The 22,163-nt window shown below is 44.1% G+C and overlaps 1 protein-coding gene across 6 annotated transcripts in view; it reads right to left on the bottom strand.

The window, feature by feature from the left end:
• Nucleotides 1-22,163, bottom strand: part of TENM2 (teneurin transmembrane protein 2) — a 4,009,156-nt gene that overhangs the window by 3,049,096 nt on the left and 937,897 nt on the right. For 4 of the 6 annotated variants that reach the window (XM_075344552.1, XM_075344547.1, XM_075344548.1 and 1 more), the window contains one exon: nucleotides 19,098-19,208. The exons of the other annotated variants lie outside the window; for them this stretch is intronic. In XM_075344552.1, coding sequence (XP_075200667.1) covers nucleotides 19,098-19,208 — 111 coding nt within the window. The remainder of the gene's footprint in view (nucleotides 1-19,097; nucleotides 19,209-22,163) is intronic. 6 annotated transcript variants of the gene reach the window in all.

The raw sequence follows: 22,163 nt of genomic DNA, 5'->3' as shown, positions 1-22,163 counted from the left end.
GGCAGGAAAGGAAGTCAGTTCAGTTAGGGAGAGTGAAGGACAAGGAGTAAAGGAGTAGTAGAGGAGCAGATTGACCGTGTCCGGGTACGTGGCTCGAGCACCGAGAGCAAGGTTGGCAGACGGTGGCGGCCGTCTGCAGGAGAGGCTGATTGACACGGAACCTTAGGACGGGGGATGGGCGGTGGCCCGCCGGTACCGAACCGGGGAGCGAAGAGAAGCCAGCACAAACCGTCAGGGCCAGCGGACCCCGACGAGGCTTGGAGTCGCCATTAAACTGGTCAAATCCGTTAGAGACTGGAACCTCCAGGGTTTCCTAGCAGCAAAGACCCGTCTGAAGGCAACTGTCCAAACCGAGAAAGGGAAATACAACTACCGCCACAGTTAGAATTCCCAGGGCCAGAGCCTGCGGGCAAAAGGGGCTCCTCTGGCCCATATCCAAGCTGGGGAGCGGGTTACCGGTGGGAAGCCATCGGGACCGAAGATACACAACAGGTGCAGGGCAAGGCAGCCACCACCAACCTACCGGGAGTAACTGCCGCAGCTGGCTGCGGGACCCGTCCATCCAGCCATTTGTTTTACCGGAGACTCTGTATCCATCATTGGCTGAGTGAGTACCACCGTGCCGTCTGGCACCGCGCTGCCACCCGCGACCCTGCACCTCGCTAACCCTGCCTCCCCTTCCCACCTCACTGGGCCCCGGGACCACCAACCCCCTACCCACGGAGGGGAGAGAAACATCTCGGCTGCTCCCTGTCATCACTCCCGGGATCCCCGTCCAGAGCAGCGGTGGTGTCCCAACCTCACCGCAAACCGTGGGTGGCGTCACGGACCAACTCCCCAAACCCCAAATCACCCCTTTCACTGTCCGGGCGAGGAGTGCCGCCCGAGTCCCCGGATCCGGCCCACCGCTCGAGCCACCGAGCATCAGCAGCAGCGCCGGACCCGAGCGCTAGCGAGGGCGCAGCGGCGGCGGCATCCTCCCCGCCCGCGACATTTGTAAGAGATACTTTGTTCAAACCATTTTAAAAGTAACAAATCCTCTAATATGTTAACTTATATGGTTGCTACAGAGTGGCACGGAGCCATTTCTTCAGTGAAAAAAATTATTATTTCAACTTGGAAGATGAAGAACTATGACGTAGAACTGCACATTTTCTCATATTAAGACTTGTGAAGAATAATGGCTCATATTATGCTTTTATCAGTAATATTAAAATTAATAAATAATTTGCAAATAGGGTATACCACTTCTGTAGAGTATAAAAATGTGCTAAGATAATGTGCACTAGTAGATCAAATCTAATGAGGGAAGTATGCCATAGCTACTGTATCTCATAATAGCCACTACTGGGGATTCACTACTTACACCATTTATTGTATGGCTGCAACCCTTAGGCGGGCTTTGCACGCTGCGACATTGGTAACAATGTGTTACCGATGCTGCAGCGATAGTCCCGCCCCCGTCGCACGTGCAATATCTAGAGAAAGCTGCCGTAGCAATTATTATCGCTAGGCAGTTTCACACGCACATACCTGCCATGCGACATCCCTCTGGCCGGCGACCCGCCTCCTTCCTAAGGGGGCGGGTCGTGCGGCGTCACAGCGACGTCACACGGCAGGCAGCCAATTGAAGTGGAGGGGCGGAGATGAGCAGGATGTAAACATCCCGCCCACCTCCGTCCTTCTCATTGCAGCCGGCGGCAGGTAAGGTGAAGTTCCTCGCTCCTGCGGCTTCACACACAGCGATGTGTGCTGCCGCAGGAGCGAGGAACAACATCGCACCTGTCGCTGCACCGGCATTATGGAAATGTCGGAGGCTGCAGCGATGATACGATAACGACGCTTTTGCGATCGTTCATCGTATCAAAAAGGTTTTACACGTTGCGATATCGACTGCGACGCCGGATGTGCGTCACTTTCGATTTGACCCCATCGACATCGCACGTGCAATGTCGCAACGTGCAAAGCCGCCCTTATTCCTTCAGCAGTGTGCAGAAAACTTTCCTAAAGAGAAGCTATAATTAAAATTGCCTATTCTTTAAATCATGTTTTTATTTTCTTACTTTTTTATTATTTTGACAAAGTTTTTTTTTGCATATCACAATGTCTATTAAAAATAATAAATAAGCTAGAAAAGAGAAGCGCTGATAGGGTTTTACCAGATTAAACACACGGTTAGCAAATGGTAAATGCACTCACCGACTGAGGTTGTGAGAGGTCACAACTACCACAGATAGCATGAGATAATGGCGGCTGCTGCGGCCCCACGTGTTTCAGACTTCAAAGTGGAGAGGGAGAAGGGGTTAAACCCGCGCAATCCGCCAGTAATACAGAAGGAGATGTTGATAAATTAAACAATCTTTTATTCCATGGAATCTTCAGTGTAGGAGGAGAAAAAGGGGTTAAACCCGTGCAATCCGCCAAATAAGATGTAGAGATGTTGATAGTTTAATCACTCTTTTATTCCATAGGTCTACGCGTTTCAAGGTGCAGGGACCTCTTCCTCAGGACCAGAAAATCAACATGTTGTTGATTTTCTGGTCCTGAGGAAGAGGTCCCTGCACCTTGAAACGCGTAGACCTATGGAATAAAAGAGTGATTAAACTATCAACATCTCTACATCTTATTTGGCGGATTGCGCGGGTTTAACCCCTTTTTCTCCTCCTACACTGAAGACTTCTGCACGTGGGGCCGCGGCAGCCGCCATTATCCTATGCTATCTACGGTGGTTGTGACCCTTCACAACCATTTTTGGTGAGTGTATTTATCTATATACTAACCTGTACTTATCTGGTAAAACCCTATCAGCGCTTCTGTTTTTTAGCACTATTATTCCATGGAATAAAAGATTGTTTAATTTATCAACATCTCCTTCTGTATTACTGGTGGATTGCGCGGGTTTAACCCCTTCTCCCTCTCCACTTTGAAGTATTAAAAATAATAAACAAATATTGCAATTTTCACACTGGCGCCTGTGTTGGTTTTTTTTTTTGTACATAGTTAGGGATGAGCGAACCCATTAATGTTCGGGTTCACCCAAACTCTAGTTATAAGTTCAGTTCAGTACTTAAAGTTGACGAGAATTTGACCCAAGACCCTGAACCTCATAGAATTCAATGGGGCCCAAACTTTGGTACTGTAAAATGGGTGTAAAATGGACGTAGTAAGGGCTAGGGGGCTGCCAAAGGAAGCAAACAGTGGGTTAGAGCAAGCTTTTGCCCTGCAGACAAATGTAGATAGGGAAATAACTTAAGGCCACATCTCACTAAGCAACATCGCTAGCAACATCGCTGCTGAGGCACGACTTTTGTGACGCAACAGCGATGTTGCTAGCGATGTTGCTGTGTGTGACATCCAGCAACAACCTGGCCTCTGCTGTGAGGTCGCCAGTTGTTGCTAATGTCCTGGACCATTTTTTAGTTGTTGCTCTCCCGCTGTGAAGCACACATCGCTGTGTGTGACAGCGACAGAGCAACAACTGAATGTGCTGTGAGCAGGGAGCCGGCTTCTGCGGATGCTGGTAACCAATGTAAGTATCGGGTAACGAAGAAGCCCTTTCCTTGGTTACCCGATATTTACCTTCGTTACCAGCGTCTGCCGTTCTCACGCTGTCAATGCCGGCTCCCTGCTCCCTGCACACATAGCCAGACTACACATCGGGTAATTAACCCGATGTGTACTCTGGCTAGGAGTGTAGGGAGCCAGCGCTAAGCGGTGTGCGCTGGTAACCAAGGTAAATATCGGGTTGGTTACCGGATATTTACCTTAGTTACCAAGCCCAGCATCCTTCCACGTGTCGCTGCTGGCTGAGGGCTGGTCACTCGTTGCTGGTGAGATCTGCCTGTTTGACAGCTCACCAGCAACCCGTGTAGCGACGCTCCAGCGATCCCTTCCAGGTCAGGTTGCTGGTTGGATCGCTGGAGCGTCGCTTAGTGTGACGGTACCTTTAAAGGGATCCTGTCACCATTGTAATCATAGTTAAATAGGAAATAAATTAACACACATTTTAAGAGTTCCCCACAGAGTCTGTTTTCAGAGTTCAAAGCACAGAGCACACAGAATGCCTTTAAGGCTATTACTATTATTATTATTATTATTATTCTTATTATTATTATTACTTTATTCTATATTATCTTGAATCAGAAGGTCCAAGTAGACAGGGTGGTTGAGGAGTAGGTTGACATGGCGGTGTAGGTGGAAAAGGTGAAGGAGGAGGTGACCAGCATAGTGATTTTTTTTTTATTTGAGAAGGTCAAAAACATTGGGAATGGCAAACAGAAGGAACAAACTGCAATGGAATATAACAGTAGCATGGTGCGGCTGATATACTTTTATAATCAACCAAAGGTTTGTACAAGTCCTGTGTGACCAAGCCCTGTTTATTTTAATGAATGTGAGCTTGCCTATGTTGGCTGTGGAAAGGCGGATGTGCCCATCTGTGATCACACCTGCCTGACTGTACATTTGCTGTAGGGCAAGCAGCACCTCCAAGGTATAAAGTGCAAGCTCAGGCCATGTGTCTAATTTGGAGAACCAGAAGTAAAATGAGGCAGACCCGTCACAGTGCGTGAAGACATGTAAATGCATACTCTTCTACCATGTTGCTGAAATGTTGCCTCCTGCTAATAGGACCATATCAAATGGAGGTGCTGGATATTGTGACATGCTGAGGAAGTTTTTACACATTTCAGCCAGACTATCGTGCGATATGTCGTCGGGGTCATGGTTTTCGTGACGCACATCCTGCGTCGTTTGTGACGTCGTTTCGTGTGACACTTCCGAGCGACTCTGAACGTTCGCAAATCGGTAACAAATCGTGTATCGTTGACACATCACTCATTTTTAAAAAGTCGTTTATTTTTCTTTGCGCCGGTTGTTCATCGTACCCGGGGCAGCACACATCGCTCCGTGTGACACCTCGGGAATGATGAACACAGCTTACCTGCGTCCCGCGGCTCCCGCCGGCTATGCGGAAGGAAGGAGGTGGGCGGGATGTTTATATCCCGCTCATCTCCGCCCCTCCGCTTCTATTGGCCGGCGGCTGTGTGACGTCGATGTGACGCCGAGCATCCCACCCCCTTCAGGAAGTGGATGTTTGCCGCCCACAGCGACGTCGCTCAGCAGGTAAGTATGTGTGACGGCGGTTTAACGACTTTGTGCGCAACTAATTGCCCGTAATGCACAAACGACGGGGGCGGGTACGATCGCTCGATAGATCGTATCGTGTGACACCCGCATGACACTCCCTAACAAGGTGGTGCCAGTGCCCCAGCTGCATTGGCAACTTCCTCCTCCTCATCTGCATGGTGTTTCCACTGAGGCCCTGCTGTTATGTGGGAATGCCGTCAATAATGCATTTAAAGAGGGGAGGCAGCGAGACCGAATCCCGATGTAGTTCCAGGCGAGGGGCTCCCTCTGTTTTAGCTCAGCCTCTCTCGCTCTCTCTCTCTCTCTCTCTTTTGGCCACACCCCAGTCCTCTCCACAGAGCAAGGGGAAAAGGGAGAATAGTGGGGTTCATTATGGGATGTGTGGACTTTGTGTGTGTAAGCCATACCTCTGCTCAAGCCCTTGTGCGAACTAGGGGTTTCCCGCTGAGGATTCATGGACACGGATTAAATTTTCTTCTTCGACGGTCTTTTACTAACAGTTATGCACAGTATCTCTTTCACATGATTACTGTGGGCGCAACAGTTAAACACTATAGGTACAGAACATTTGACTTTAAAGCACACTTCTACGGCAGATTGCTCCATAGTTACTGGTACTAGTGATGTTCCAATTGTCCTCTCCCTCATTGTCTGACACCACAGTTCTTCTCAGAAAAAGTCATGGAGTCCTGCATGGCCACGGTTGCCTTCACCCCTGGGGTCCCGCTACTGATAACAGTTTTCAATCTCCAATGTTTATGTCAGAGCTTCACTATAGGACTAGTTACGCTGGAAACAGTTGCGACCTGAGTTGCCCGGGTTGAGGTCTGGTAGTCACTAATATAGATTAGCGAACCTTTGCAGGTTCGGTTCACTGGCAGCAATTGAACTGATCCTCCACTGGTTGAAACTTGGCCCGAGCCCGGTTCATAATCACTAACTGGCAGTTTGAGTCTCTGCCCACATACAGCCAGCCACAAACAGATCACTTCCAATGGAGGGTGGGCAGGTTTTTTTCAAATCATTACTTTTTGGTTGCACATCTTGTCACGCTCTTGTTACCTCCAGTGTAAGCTGTTCAAACACTGCAAGTGGCTCGCATGGGGTGAGCACCAAGTATACCTGAGCACAGCGCTGCTTGAGCAAGTAAATTTGCACGTAAAGCATCCAAATTTCGAAACCAAACTTTTTTTTAAGCCAGTGTTCAGTTTGAAAATTAAGCCTCAAGTACACTCATCTCTAGTCACTACTATTGAAAAAGGAGTAGTCTGTTATCCCATCCTGCGTTAGAGTCTTACTATTATTTTGTCTTGCCACAGTCACCCACTCTCAGGACCTGTGGTATTTAGCTGACTTGCACACTACTGGTTCTTCACTCACCCTACTCTTCACTCTCTGAAAAACTGGCTCGGGCCCAGCTACAGCCTGCAACCAACTCCTCCCAGTATTTTTAACTATTTACTGTTTCACTGTTCCTATCGTTAGGCAACTCCAATACCTTACTAAGGAGCAGTACCAAAAACCAGCCACTAAGTGGCCCCATTTTTAAGTAAGGCATAAACACACACCTGTATTCAAGCATTTTCCGATCATGCTTCAGTAACAGAAGTAAGGATGGCACATTGTGCTTGTAGCAGAGATCCAGCAGGGTGAACACCCAGTAAGCAGCACTGTTAACAATCCGAGCAACTCGGCACTGCAGCATGTATTCGCTCATGTTTGCCAGGTGGCTCCAAGGCAACGACAAGCTATCCTCGGTAGGAGGTATATCACATGTGTCCTCTGTATCCCCCCAGCTATGCTCCAGAGATGCCTCTTACCAAATTTCAGTGCCACCCTGCTGTGAAGACAGTTCCTCCTCCTCATCCTTCAAAACTGCCCCCTGGTTGGATACCTGTTTACATGCTAGCTGTTGGTACAGGAACCACACTCGGAGCTCTGTGTAGACAACAGCCCTGATAATAATATCAATGTTCCCTCTTCATCTTGTTCCTCTTACTCCTGGGCCACCACCTCATTCATCATGGCCTCAAGCATTTTTCAAGCAAGCATATAAGTGGGATTGTAAGGGTACGCTCACACAAGCGTATACATCGGACGAGTGCAATGCGAGAAAATCTAACATTGCACTCGGCCCGATGTTAGACAATGCTGCAGCTCAGGTCAACGATGTTTTTCTTAGCCCTAAACGGACTGAGGAAATAATTGCAGCATACTGCGACTTCTGCGAGAGTCTTATCACTCGCACCCATTCAAGTGAATGAGTGCGAGAGAAACATCGGACTGCACTGCAAACATTAACCCCTCACTCTCCTCCGCAGCACCTGCCCTGTGACCCGATCGTAAGATGGAGAACAAGTAATCGGCTGATATGATTACTTGTTCTGCTGGCTGTGTGGTCAGGAGTAGGGATGAGTGAGCAGTAAAATACTTGGGTGCTTGATGGGTGAAGCCCATGTCGATTTTTTTTTTAATTAATTAAAAAATAAAAAAACAAAAACCCCAAACACATAACCCTAACCATAGGGTTAGGGGTAAAAAAAAAATGTGTGGACTCCCTGTGCATTTTCTATTGCTAAGGGTAACCAAAGCAGCTACTGGCTGCTAACCCCCACTGCTTGGTGTTACCTTCACTGTCAATAGAAAATCCAGGGAAGCCCTTTTTTTGCTAAAAAAATAAAAAAAATTATGTGGGCTTCGTCATATTTTTATATGCTAGCCAGGTACAACAGGTAGCTACGGGCTGCCCCCAACAACCAGCTACCTATTTGCACCCAGTTGGGAACCAAAAATATAAGGAGGCCTTTTTTTAATTATTTCATGAATTTCATTAAATAATTAAAAAAAACGACGTGAACTTCGCCCAATTATTTTTGTGGCCAGCCAGGTACAACTAGGCTTGGATTGGAATCCGCAGCGCAGATTGGCCCAAGCTTTCTGGTTCCCCCCGCTGAAAATTGTCTGCAGCCGCCCCAGAAAATGGCGCTTTCATAGAAACACCATCTTCTGGCACTGTATCTGACTCTTTCAGCGGCCCTGGTGCTGTGTGGCACGCTGGATAATAAGGGGTTAATACCAGCTTTGTTTTACCAGCTGATATAAAGCCCAAGATTCTTAATGTCAGGCCAAGTTTGACCCGGCCATTAAGAATCTCAAAGAAAGGGTTAAAAAAGACATCACACAGAGAAAAAATACGTTATTAGAAATAAATACTCAGACACACTTAGGGACTCCATCTTTAGTACTCACCGCTCCACGATCCTGGTCTTCTATCTGAGAGAGAGAGAGAGAGAGAGAGGTTTCTGTGCTGACCATGCCAGGCTGCTTTCTGGGCATGGTCAGTACAGACAACAGGATTCTGTGTCTATCGGGATACGGCAACTTCCGGTGCAGACTGTAGAACGATCCGGCACCCATTGAAAGACATTGCAGGTACCACTGCAATCAAATGGATCCATTGACATGCAGTATTTTGCCTGAGGACAAAACACTACAAGTAGCGTTTTTTGTAAAATGGCAAAATACTGCAAAGCAACAGATCCAGTGTGTGCCGCACGCAACTGCATGTCACCGCATACTGCCGTGATTCCATTGCAAATGCATTGAAATTACAACACATTTGTAATGGATCTGGTTTTGCGGCAAAAAATCCATTTGTGCCGCCGTTAAAAAACTGTAGTGTGAAACCAGCCTAACAGGTGTGAGTGGATCAGAGATCCCACTACTCCCGTTAACTAGTTAAACCTGCACCGGCAGAGAGCATATCATACCCTGCCCCCTGTGTACAGCACAAGCGATTGGAGAATCGCAGCTTCAAGTGCTTCAAGTACTAGTAAAAACAATAAGTGTAAAAAAAAAGTTTTTAAACATATAAACAAAGTTCAAATCACCCCTCTTTTGCTCCATTGAAAATAAAACAATAATAATAACAAATTACATATATTTGGTATGACCGAGTTCATAAATGTTCAATCTATCAAATATAGAAAAAAAAAATCTCATCGGTAAAAGGTGTAACAAGAAAAAAAAATAAAAACAATCAGAATTACTTTTTTTGGTTGCCTCAACATTGTAATAAAATGCAATAAGAGGCGATCAAAGCATTGCATCTATCCAAAGATTATATCATTAAAAATGTCAGCTCAGGATGCCAAAAATAGGCCATCATGCAACCCCAGATCCAGAAAAATGAAAACGCTATGGGTCTTGAAACATGGCAAAAAACCACTTTTTTTTTTTTACACATTTGTGGAATTTGCTTCACCACTTAAATAAAAAAAAAACTATAGATATTTAATATCTACAAATTTGTACTGAACAGGGGAATCATACTGCCTTTTCAATTTAACCATATAATGAACATGGTAAATGACAAAACCTGAAATTAATCGTGGAACTGCACTTTTTGCAGTTCACAACACTTGGAACTTTTTTCCCACTTTCCAAGTGCAATATGTGGCAGAATGAATGCTGTCAGTCAAAAGTACAACTCGTCCTGCAAAAAATATGCCCTGATATGGCTATATTGATTAAACAATAAGAAAAAATATAGCTCTTGGAAGAAAGGAAGGAAAGAACAAAAATGGAAAAATTGCCGGGTGGTGAAAAGGAAATGTACCTTAACAAAGCCTGGTGCAGAGGTTGGTGCTGAGTGGACACACACAGACTATTTTATGAGAGTGCAGACAAAAGAGGAAGAGGAGTAACATAATACTGTCCCTCATTAGAGAAGCATCTCTTCCCTACACTAGTCAGAGCAAAATGGAGGTGCCACCCGTGATCTTGCGGTTATACAGACCGGGTAACCTGATGCACCAGCCAATTACAGCCAGTGAAAATTCCATGTTCGGATTTACGTACTGGACACCAGGTGTCTGGTATCTACCCATAATTTTACAATTCAGGCTTGCTGATCCTTATACATAGCTACAACGGTCAGATCCTGAGTTTATCTTTTGCACTGAAGCATCGAATGAGCATGTGCAAAGGTCAAAGTGATGGGAGGAGGAGCAAGGTCTTCTGTGACATTGCCTTGTGTGAATCGTGAATCCTTTGTTATAAGTTGTGAATTGCGTATTGAGTGTTACATTACCTGTCATTATAATTCTGTCTCTGATATTATAGAGCATTGCTGTAAATTCTCCCTGAAAGGTCATTTGCAAGAGTACCAATTTTTTTATTTTTATTTTTTTTTACATAAAGATCATGATAAGGGGGGGCAGAGCAATGTTGCGTGAAGCGTGGTCGCATGGTTTACCTGCTCCGTATCTCACTCGCTCGTGCCGACTGCCTGCTCATAAGTGTTAACCCTCCTGGGTTTTGGTGGAGCTGTGTTGTGTGCTCCAGGCCATCAGGACCCATGGACAGTGCGGCAGTGTTTAGGCCATTAGAGGCCAGCGGGCATCTTACCCTGCACTGATGGAGCACTGTGATCCAGACTGTCTGCTCCTCCTGCCTCCCTGCAATGGAGAACCGCTCTGGGGAATCAGCTGTACCAACTGACACAAGCAGAAGAGTGCAGTAAGGTGGTGTGTGACCTTAAAAACGGGCCCTGAACTCTCCCCTCACATTCTCATTGACAGCGCCACTGGCCATTTTACTCCTCCTTGCCTCACTTCCCCCCTTCACTTCACCCAGCCTCCATGCTCTTGAACTTGGGCTTGGGGAGCTGGAATCTTCTGGAACTGGGGCGTGGACAGGGAGGCAAGCAGCTGGGAACTACTTTGACCCTGGTCCCGGATGCATAATTAACCTCATAATAACCTGGGTGGATGTCGGGCACCCCTCTCTTCCACCTCACCCCCCTCCTCATCTCTACTTCTGGCTGGGCCGCCCTAGTTTGTGGTCACTAGAGGCTCTGAAGAACAGTGCCCTGACTATAAGTGAGGGTGGAAAAATATACATATTTGAAACTTAATCTGGAGACATTGTTAACTCCTCGAGGACTCTGAGGAGTCAGCAATTCTTCCCCCTCTGTTGTTAGATAAGTGGACAGCAGCCCTAGGGGGCATACTGCACAGCACTACCCTATATACTTGCTTGCAACTAGACCACCAGATTCGGCCATTACACTGTGGTTGCTGTGAGATCTACAGTATATCTGGTCTTCTCATCTCTTCCCTCTTTTGCTTCTATTTTACTTGACATCCATATATAACATGAGCCCTGCCAAGAATTGTAATACAGCAGACAGGTTGAAGGAGTTTGCCAGAGGGGACTCCTTGAACTCATCCCGGGCCTTAAGGGTAAATGCTCCTGCTAAAAGAAAAACTCACCCCTCAGCTGAGGAGGGATTGGAAAAGGAAGATCTGACCCTCCAGCAGGTCTCTGAACAGTTACTACAAGCTATATATTTATGTAGGTCATCCCTGTCAGTGAAGATAGAGTAGTTGCACTCGGAGTTGGGGGTGTTGTGAATGTTAGTTATGTCTTGGCTGCTGGGAGGCTCCCTCTGGTGGCCAGGAAGGGTTTGGACAGAGACCAGGTGTGTTGTGCAGTGGGTGTTTCCTTTCCTAACTCTCTGGTTATTTAAGTCCTGGTCTGATTGCAGGCTGTTGCCGGATGTCAGTTGTTCTTTGTATCTCCAGCCTTCTTAATCCTGCTCTACATCACATCCACTCCAGATAAGTTCTTGCTCTTTATTTATTGCCTGGTTCTTTTGCTTATCTGGGTTTGTCATTTGTTGTGGTTGGTTTCAGTTTATTTCCTTCCAGGGATTTTCCCCCTCAGTGGATTGTTGAGGAACTCCCTGCAGTTCTGTGTGGAGTATAGCTCCTTTGGGTCCATGTGTTTATGGCTTGTTGAATTTGTTATATTCTTGTTTTCTGTTCATTGGTATGACAAGGGCACCTGGTATAGGACGGAGTTCAGATCGAGCGATCTGAGGGCCTTTTTGTACTATCAGGAAGTTGGTATTTTGCAGGGCTTTTCTCTGGCTACCATCAGTCCCTTTCCTGTCTTTTCCTATTTTAGTCAGCGGGGGCCTCACCTTTTGCTAATCCTGTCATCTACCTGTGTATTGTGTTTTTCCTATATCACCGCAGTCTTTGAATGTGGGGGGCTTGCTATTCTTGTCTATTTTCTGAGGCAGAGAGTTATTCATCTTTCCTACCTTTAGGATAGTTAGTTCTCCGGCTGGGTTCGCGGTGCACAGGATGTTAGTTCACCCCTCGGCTACTTCTAGTTGTGTTGGTTAGTAAGGGGATGGCGGCCAGATTAGTTGCCAATGCTCTTGTCACCTTTTTGCCAATGATTTGTGGTGATCTTCCATGATTCCGGATCATAACATGGGGGCTCCTTCGACAAGATCTACAAGCTTTGAGGGGATGAATTGTAGAGATTGAAAATAGGGTTTCACATTTGGAGGACACAGTGACCCCCATGACATCTAAGCTTACAAAGGTGGTGGGATCTATGAATGCCTGGAGAAAAAAAGCAGATGACCTTGAAAATGGAATGCATTGCAACAACATACGCATTATTGGTCTTACAGAGTACTCGGAAAGGCAGAAGCCATAACACTTCCTGGAAGAATGGCTGAAAACCACCCTTCTCCTCAACATTCATGGTGGAAAGAGCCCAGTGGGTCCCTACCTGACCTATTACTCCAGGAGTCCATCCTAGACCCTTCCTGGCAAGGCTCCTCAACTGCAAAGACAGAGACACAGTATTGCATCTGGCCAAACAGAACGGACGGTTTAAACTGGATAATGCCATAGTCTCCATCTTTCCCAATTTCTCTGTGGACCTCCAAAAGCAGAGAAGCCCGGTTTATGGATGTCAAGAAATTGCTCAAGGAGCACAACATTCTGTATTTGATAATCTACCCTGCCCATCTCCGGACCTTCCACAAGGGCAAGTCGCTTTTTGACACCCGACAAGGCCTCCAAATGGCTCCAGCTGCATCCAGAAAGTAGGGGGAAGAAACCTTATCCTCTTCATTCCCTTAATATACACAAAACTTGGACACTAAATCCAAGCATAAATTATTCTTCACACAGCAACTGTATTTTGAGATGGGGAACTAGTCCAGCTAGCTCCTAGCTTTCATGGTCAGACAGTATAATTCCTGTAATGCTGTCCTTAAAATTCATAGACCAGATGGTTGTATAGCTACTACCCCAACTGACATTCTCCAATGCTTCTGTGACTTTTTCAGCCCGCTGTACAAGTCAAGGAGTGTTTGGCATATTTCGCAGATGTAGACTTCCCGAGGCTGACCACCACTCAGAAGGCATTTTTAGAGGCCAAAATTACCTTGGATGAGTTGAAATCCGTGGTGGCGGATCTCGCTGTGTGCAGGGTCGTTGGGCCTGATGGTTTTCCGGTGGAATTGTATGGGAAATATGAGGAATTTCTGCTACTGCCTCTATTGGAGGTGTTTATCCAGGCCACATGGGAGACCTCCCTCCCAGACTCCTTTTATGATGCCAACATTATAGTACTTACAAAAGAGGGGAAAGATCCCTTGGAGTGTGAATTATATCATCCCATCTCACTAGTAAACGTAGATTATAAACTTTTCACTAAAATATTGACCACTAAGATGAACTCTGTTATTTTGGATATAGTTAACCCCTATCAGACAGGATTTATGACTGGGAAGAGTACTTCCATTAACATTAGAAGAGTTCAGTCTGTTGTTCAATCAAGTACCCTAGTAAAGGATAATAAGTGGGTCCTGGCCTCATTGGACATGGCCAAGGCATTTGATTCTGTGGAGTGGAGTTTCCTGTTGGTTTGCCTCTAAAACTTTGGATTCGATCCTAAAGTTTGCAACTGGATCCAAATGCTGTATCATGCTCCCCTGGCCAAAATGGTGGTCAATGGCATTTCCTCAAACTCCTTCCGGTTAGAGAGACTTGACAAGGATGCCCTTTGTCCCTGGCTCTTTTTGACCTGGTTATTGAAGCCCTCGTGATTAAGATTTGTTCAAATAAATTGATATGGGACATACAAATAGCAGATTGAGTGGATACCATTGGACTGTATGCAGATGATATCATCAAATTTTGTGGATGATGTAGAGTGGTCTCTGCCTCGGGTTGTGGATTTCATAGACGAGTTTGGTAAATTCTCAGGACACGGCATAAATTTGGACAAGTCTCAGTTGATTTCCCTGTCCATTGCCCCGCAGCCAGACTGGAAACGTTATCCCCACTATCATTAGTTTCTATCTTTAAATACCTGGTAATTATTGTAAACCAAGATAGCCGACAGGATTTCCAGTCCAATATTTATCTTCTATTGATGCTGGCCAAATCCAAGTTTTTGTTATGGAGTAAGCTGCCCCTATCAGTCCCAGGACTTATTAATTTAGTTAAAATGATTTTACATCCTAAATTCAGTTATTCCCTTCAACATAGTGCCTTTCCAGTTCCTAAATTCTTTTTTTCCTCCTTGAACTCGTTACTATACGGGTTTATATGGGGTAATGCAAGACCCAAGTTGAAACCGACCACACTACACACATCTAAACAATGGGGAAATTGCATTATCAGATTTTTAATTGTATGATCTGTCTGGCCAATTAAAAGTTTAAAAGTGCTATTCTAATGGATGCCCAGCTCCTATCTTCCAAAGTCAGAAAGCCATCTTGCATAGGTGGCGGGGACGAGATGCTTGCCCGGATGTCTGGAAACAGATAAACTAAGCTCATCTAAAATATTACCACTTCTCAGATTGGCAAGACAGATTTAGAGACAGGCCAAGAAAGTTGTGCGCTTCTCAAAAGCTATTGCTGAAATGCCCTTATGGTAGAATGCGTACTTCCCAACATTACTGAACCACCCATCTTCCACATTTTGGAGCTCACATGGTGCTCTCGCTCTCAGTGACATATGCAAACAAAATTTTCTGTTATCTTTTGACCAAATCCAGTCCCGATTTAATGTTGCTAGACGTCACTTCTTTAGATATTTTCAACTTAGAAGAGTGATTCAACATCATATGCAGAATATGTCATGAAGAGACACTTTAATATCTTCTTTCCATTTGATAGGGATTCTATGCTATCACGGCCCGAAAGGACTGATCTCATCTCTGTACACCTAGTTACTATCTATAGGGAATGAATCTCAGCCAGTGACCGTCAGGGAGAAATGGGAGCCGAACATACAAGAGGAGGACTGGAAGGAAATTGTGGAGCCCTCAACTAAGGTCTCACTCTCAATTAACAATAAAATGTTTCAATTATATATACTACATCAGACATATTTGACCCCACTGAGACTGTTCAAAATGCATCATTGGACGACAGCAGATTGTGTGTGGTCCACAGAGAGGACACCGCTTTAATTCACATGATTTGGGGATGTTCGGAGAGCGCCTCCTTTTGGAGAGAGGTTTTCTCAGACCTATCCTCCCTAGCCCTTTTCCCTAAACATCTTAACACACTTCTCTGTCTGTTTGGAGTCATGGATGAGGGTACATGGTCACATCATCACAATTTTTTTTTTACGTGAATCCCTGTTCATGGCCAGTAAACTTATAACTTTACAGCTGATTGGCAGCTCCTCCCCTATGGTGCGAATGTGGATAGTGGTTAGTGAACGCAATGCTTCCCTATGAACGGACTGTGTACCAAAATAGAGGATGCCCTGAGAAGTTCATTAAAGAGTAGGAAATGTGGAACTCCTCTCTCATGACATTGACTAATTGATTGCAATGCTCCCAGTGTCCCTAACTGAGCTAAGTATAGAAATGATAGTGGATTGGTGTTGATTTAAAACATTCGGGCTGGCACACGTCAGCAGAAATGGTTAATTGTTGTTTATTGTTTCTTGTTGGTGTGACTATTATGTATCTCAGGTACAATGAAACAGTTTTATTTATGTTGTGTAACATTGTAGAAGCCTTGAAATGAAAAGTTATTTGACGATATGGCACCACACATGTTTAACGGGCTCACTTGATTGATCTACTAAAAGCTTATGTACACGTATCTCATGTCTTTGTATTGTATCTGAAAATTGTCTTTGCTGTTTAATAAACGAATTTTAAAAAAGAAAGATCATGATAAGAAAAAAGAACATTGCTAAATTTTTTAAAAATGAAATACATAAAACAGAAAAACTTGATTTAAACAATAGGTCATTTTCTTTAGAAAAATTTCTCTTTAACTCCTTACTGATGTATGATGTACGGGTATGTTTCGTGTCTGCCCTGTCTTTAATGCGGACTAAGGAACTGAGTCCGCAACTTTGCAGTCAGATTATGGCTGTATTCTTCAGCCATCGTCTGCCTCCAACAGCTACATGTGGAGCAAATCTCTGCCTGCGGTTGTTAACCTGCTAAATGCTGATACCAATCTCTGACCTCTGTATTTATCGGACGTGTGGCACAGGAGATATGCTTTTTCAACCATCTTACAACTTCCCGCAAAGTGAGTGTCGATAGGTTGCCATGATGGCTGAGGGTCCGCTCAAGACCCCTGCACCTGCCATAATGTATTCCTATAAAAGTCAGCCTGTGGCTAGTATTCATAGGAGACTGCAATTTTTTATTTATACAGCATTACTATTGTAAGGGCGTCACGGTGGCTCAGTGGTTAGCACTGCAGTCTTGCAGCGCTGGGGTCCTGGGTTTAAATCCCACTAAGCACACCATCTGCAAGGAGTTTGTATGTTCTTCCTGTGTTTGCGTGGGTTTCCTCTGGGTACTCAGGTTTCCTCCCACACTCCAAAAACATACTCACAGGGAACCTAGATTGTGAGTCCCAATGGGGACAGTGTTGCCGTTGTATGTAAAGTGCTGTAGAATTAACAGCACTATATAAATGAATAAATATTATTATTATTATTATCTCTGTTTAAACTACAAGTGATCAGATGACCCTTCAAGTTCAAGTCCCTTAACAAAACTACAAAGTACTTTAAAAAGTAAAAAAAAGTTCTATAAAATATGAAAAAAATTAAAATAAAAAAAATTGAATCAACACGTTTTCTATTAAAAATAAAGAAATACAAAAAAATACACATATGTAAAATCTCCACATCCATAAAAGTGCAATCAAACAAAATATAAAATTAATTAACCCAATTGGGAAATGTTGCAATGAAAAAAAAAATGCATCACAGTAAATGAAACATCATATTTACCCAAAATGTTATCAATAAAAATGTCAGCTCAGGGTCCAAAAACACAGCTTTCACACAGCCCCATTGACCAAAAATTGAAAACGTTATTAGTCTCTTTTTTCCACTACTTAAAAAGAATACTATGCAGGTTTGACATCACCATAATCATTATTGAAAAATCATATTGCCAGGATATATTTACGGTATAATGACTGTTGTAAAAACAAAACCCCCCAAAATATTACAAAATTGCACTTTTTTCGCAGTTTCTCCTCACTTTGAATAGTTTTCCTGCTTTTGAGTATATCACATAAAATTGGAATGTGTCATTCAAAAGTACAAGCCCAAAGTTATAGCGCTTGGAAAAAGGGTAGAAAACTACCAAAATGGAAATTCAACTGGTTAGAAAGAGGTAAACCAAAATGATACCAGCTCTTTTTACCAGTGTTTAAAGAGAGCTAAATTTACCCAGCCACTAAATTAATGTTGTCATATCCTGCTGACAATCTGATGTGTATGAAGGTAACCTAATCATTTAGTAATGCAGAAGCACCATGGATTCTGTATCCACCTGTGAGCTTATCCATGAATGGTCTGGTAGTGGTTTACCTCTTCACCTTAATAGAATAAACATGTAAGCTCATTTGTATAGCGCTCACTTGTTTATAAATCGGTTGAGGGAGATAACTGCGTGACATTGGCCAAGAAAAATCTTCTTTGTAGAAGATGTGAATAAAAGCCATATAACTCACACAATCCATATGCAGTTCTGTACAAATATTAAATAACTTATTGTAAAAGACAAAATTCCAAAAACTTCACAGAAAAAAGGTCCCATCTGTAAACACCAGGTCACAATACTAATGCACAACAGGATACAGCAGACCCCCATGATAAAGGTGGAGGGGGCAAGGGTAAGAAATGCTCATTAAACAATCACTCACACACCTACCATTCATGGAGGAGGTGGTTACCTAGTATTATAAATGCACATAGATAAGGCTTGTATATGGCACCAAATGCAGTGCACAGTGTCTGACTTGTCTGACTAGCCTAAAGCATTCAATGCGATAGCATCGGATGCGATATGCTAATGACCCCCAACTCAGGCTCTGCTGCGAGCATAAGCTGAGTGTCATGTGACGTTGACCCGATCTTGCAATTGGGTCACAGCTGTGAAGCTGAAGTCGGGCGCTGCGGAGGAGAGGGAGGGGTTAATCCCTCCATCTACTCCATTGTCAGCCTGTGCATATATTGCAGTGCACTGGTATAACACCCGAGTGCAGTCCAATGTTTCTCTCGCACCCATTCACTTGAATGGGTGCCAATGATACGGCTCTCACAGAAAATCACAGCATGTTGCGACTTTTCTCGCATCCAGAATCTGGATGCGAGAAAAGCTGACCAACTGCTGTCCCTCATTGACTAACATTAGTCAGAGTGCAATGTGAAATTTTATCGCATTGCACTCATCCGTTTTTCATGCTTGTGTGAGCGTGCCCTATTAGTGATACTAGTGGGATGCCCATACACTATGCAGATTGTGTGAGTGGTTGTATTTTTAGTATTATGCTTCTTGTTCCTTAGTTTCTGTATGACAATGCTGCCTAAACATTTTATAGCAGTATTTGCTGAGAATTGTAAGATGGGTTCAAGTTGTCATCTCAAATTATGTGCCCAAACACCATTAAAGGTTGGTATTGATACTGCATACAAAAAGTATGGATACAAATGAACAGCACTGAATCCAACTATAAACGAATAATGGATTTACTTTAGTTTTCACACAATAGAGTACAAATTTATCAGAAATTGTGTCATCTTTTCAATGATTACTTTTCATTATGATCACATTCAGTAGAACACATTTACCTCCTAGAAATCTTTGTTTTTTGTCTCCCTCCCTCAGCAGTGTAGATGCCTCAGTTTGGAGGTAGAGTATATATGTTTCTCCATCTCCCTCTCTTTGTCCTTCTGCGAGTTCTGTTATAAAAAGAAATAAAAATAAAAAATAAAAACTCAAATAAACAATTCCCTGTTTATTCTAAATCTTCTGGCTCTACTGTGTTAAGTGCAGATAGCTTAACCTGACTTGCATTAAAGAGAACCTGTCACATTGTACATTCAGTCCAATCTGGGGACAGCACGGTATAGAGAAGAAAAAGCTGAGCAGAATGAGGTTTCAAGGAAAATATTTGTATTTTAATTATTACTATCCATGGTATTTGTATGTCCATAAGTCCAGGGGACGGTCATATTCAAAGACTGTCTTTACTTACCAAGCAGAAATAGATGTCAATCAATGAATAGGACCGCCCACTGGACTCATGAATACAAACACTAGGGATTTAAATGTAAAAAATACATGGTATATTGATTGTTTTCCTCCAAACCTCTATAGCTTGTATTTTATTCATTGAAATCCTTGGATGCATATGCGTGTATTGGGCGATCCTACTCCGCAATTGACAGCTATCTCTGCATAAACAGTCCTACAGGGAATAAGGTCAATCACTAAATAGCACTGCCCACTGGGCTCATATCAATACAAACACCAGGGATGTCACTGAATACAATACAAGTTATGCTTATTCTTTTCTGCCAACCCTATATCAATTGTTGTTATTTATTGAATGCCCTGTGTTTGGATGCATATGAGTCTACTGGGCGATCCTACTCAGTGCATCTCTACATATCCAGTCATGTAGGGATGACAGTCAATCACTGAATAGCACCGCCCACTGGACTCATAAACATGCAAAGACACCAGGGATGTCAGTGAATAAAACACAAGTTTTACTGAAATGTTTCCCACAAAAATGTACATGAATTTGTTCAGCTCCTCCTGCTCAGTCACATACTGTCTGCAGATCAGATACTATTCCGGACATGACAGATCCCTTTCTCATTCCCATGGTAGTGATGATAGATCTGCTGTAGTTGTACTTTCTTATAAGCCATAACATTTAAAGCACGTGGGTATTATTGTATAAATCCCTCCATAACAGCTCTAACCAAATAGGCAAGGACTTCACAAAGAACTGAAAGGTGTCCTGAGGTGAAGGCACCAAGATCCTTTAGGTCTTTGCAAGTTGAATTTGTGAATGCCTTGCACTCTTTCTTCAATAACCAATCTTGCTGAAAGATTCCACAGCCATTGGAGACTGTTTTTACAATCAATTTATACATTACTTGTCTGTGATCTTCCTGTCCTTTCTAATTCCTAGCCATTGCTTCTTATGAGCACAGCTGTTCTTACAACTATATGCCATGTCAAGGACAGTAATAACTAGATAAAGCTTGCACAAATAATCAGAATTCTTAAAAATAATACTAATATTGCTGAATCATTCACAAACGTGCAGTTAACACTTTACCAATTTAGTACTAGTGAAATGTTATTGGCTGTTACGCAGGTTATGACACCTTTGCATTCAGTGATTAGTAATGAACATTCTCCCTCTGTTCATAAAGTATGTGCTAAATGCTTAATAGAAACAATACATTTATACACCAGAAACAAAAACAATCTGCTCTCTTGCCTACAGTATTAACTAAGAAGCCAGTATGTTTAATAGGTAAATTCTATTACAGGTTGTACATGTCAGATTAAGCGCATGCATGCCACAGGCCCAAGATTTCTCAGCAGAACATTTCCATCTTTGTGCTGTTTCTCCCTTATTTAAGAATGGACATGCACTTTGCCATGATTCATCAGACCTGGCCATCTTTGCTCATTTATCGAGTTCTGGATACTCATATGCCAAGTTTAGGCACTTTTTGTGGTAGACAGGCTGCAATACACTATACAGTTCCATCATTGCTTTATTAATTTCTTTTATCAGATATTAATCTCTGTTTAAAAGAAACACACCACAAAAAATGTCATGCTGGTGAAGCCATGAGTATAGCAATTTGGCCTACAATTACAATTGGTAATTTTTCCATTTTTCAGAATATGATCTTCAAGAACTAATCTGCCTGAGGTTTCCCATATCATCCATGGCTCCATTTTTATAAGATTAACTTATTCACTTCACTTTACAGTAGTTTAAATATTGTGTATGATCAATATCATATAATAGAATATCTATTTATAGGGTAGACAGATAGATTGTAGATAGATAGATATGCAATACAGTTGTCGCGGGCGGAGGAGGGGACGCTGCGCTCTCCCACTGCTCGGGTCTGGCCGCTGCTGCTGCGGCTGCTCGGTGGTGGCTCGAGCAATGGGCCGGATCCCGGGGACTCAAGCGGCGCTCCTCGCCCGTGAGTGAAAAGGGGGATTTTGATTGTGGGGGTTTTGATTATTGTCCGCGACGCCACCCACGGTTGTGGTGATATTGGTGACACCACCGCTACTCTAGACGGGGATCCCGGGAGCGGTGACAGTGAGCAGCTTTGTTGTTAGTTCTCCTCTCCGTGGGTAGGGGGTTGGTTGTCCCGGGGCCCGGTGATGGGGTAGGGATGGATTGCAGACGGGCTATGGGGCCTGGTGAGGTGCAGGGTCGCGGGGGCAGCGCTGTGCCGCACGGCACGGTGGTACTCACTCAGTCAATGATGAGGACACAGTTCTCGGTAAACCAAACGGCTGGATGGACGGCTCCCACAGGTGGCTGCGGTGTTGTTTCTCCCGGCAGGTTGGTGGTGACTGCCTTTCCCTGCACCTATGTACGGTAGATGGTTCCAATGGGTTCCCACCGGTAACCCGCTCCCCAGCTTGGATATGGGCTGGAGGAGCCCCTTTTGCCCGCAGGCTCTGGCCCTGAGAAACGGTTGCCTTGGCGGTGGCGGTGTCTCCCTCTCTTGGTTGGACTGTTGCCTTCTGTCGGGACATGGCTGTTGGGAAACCCAGGAGGTTCCCTTCACTAACGAATTCGGCAAATTCACTGCGACTCCTAGCCTTGCCGTGGTCTGTAAGCCCCTGCCAGATGGTGC

Source organism: Anomaloglossus baeobatrachus, chromosome 4, assembly GCF_048569485.1.
Source record: "Anomaloglossus baeobatrachus isolate aAnoBae1 chromosome 4, aAnoBae1.hap1, whole genome shotgun sequence".
NCBI lineage: Eukaryota > Metazoa > Chordata > Amphibia > Anura > Aromobatidae > Anomaloglossus > Anomaloglossus baeobatrachus.
This window is presented reverse-complemented; position numbering and strand designations above follow the sequence as displayed.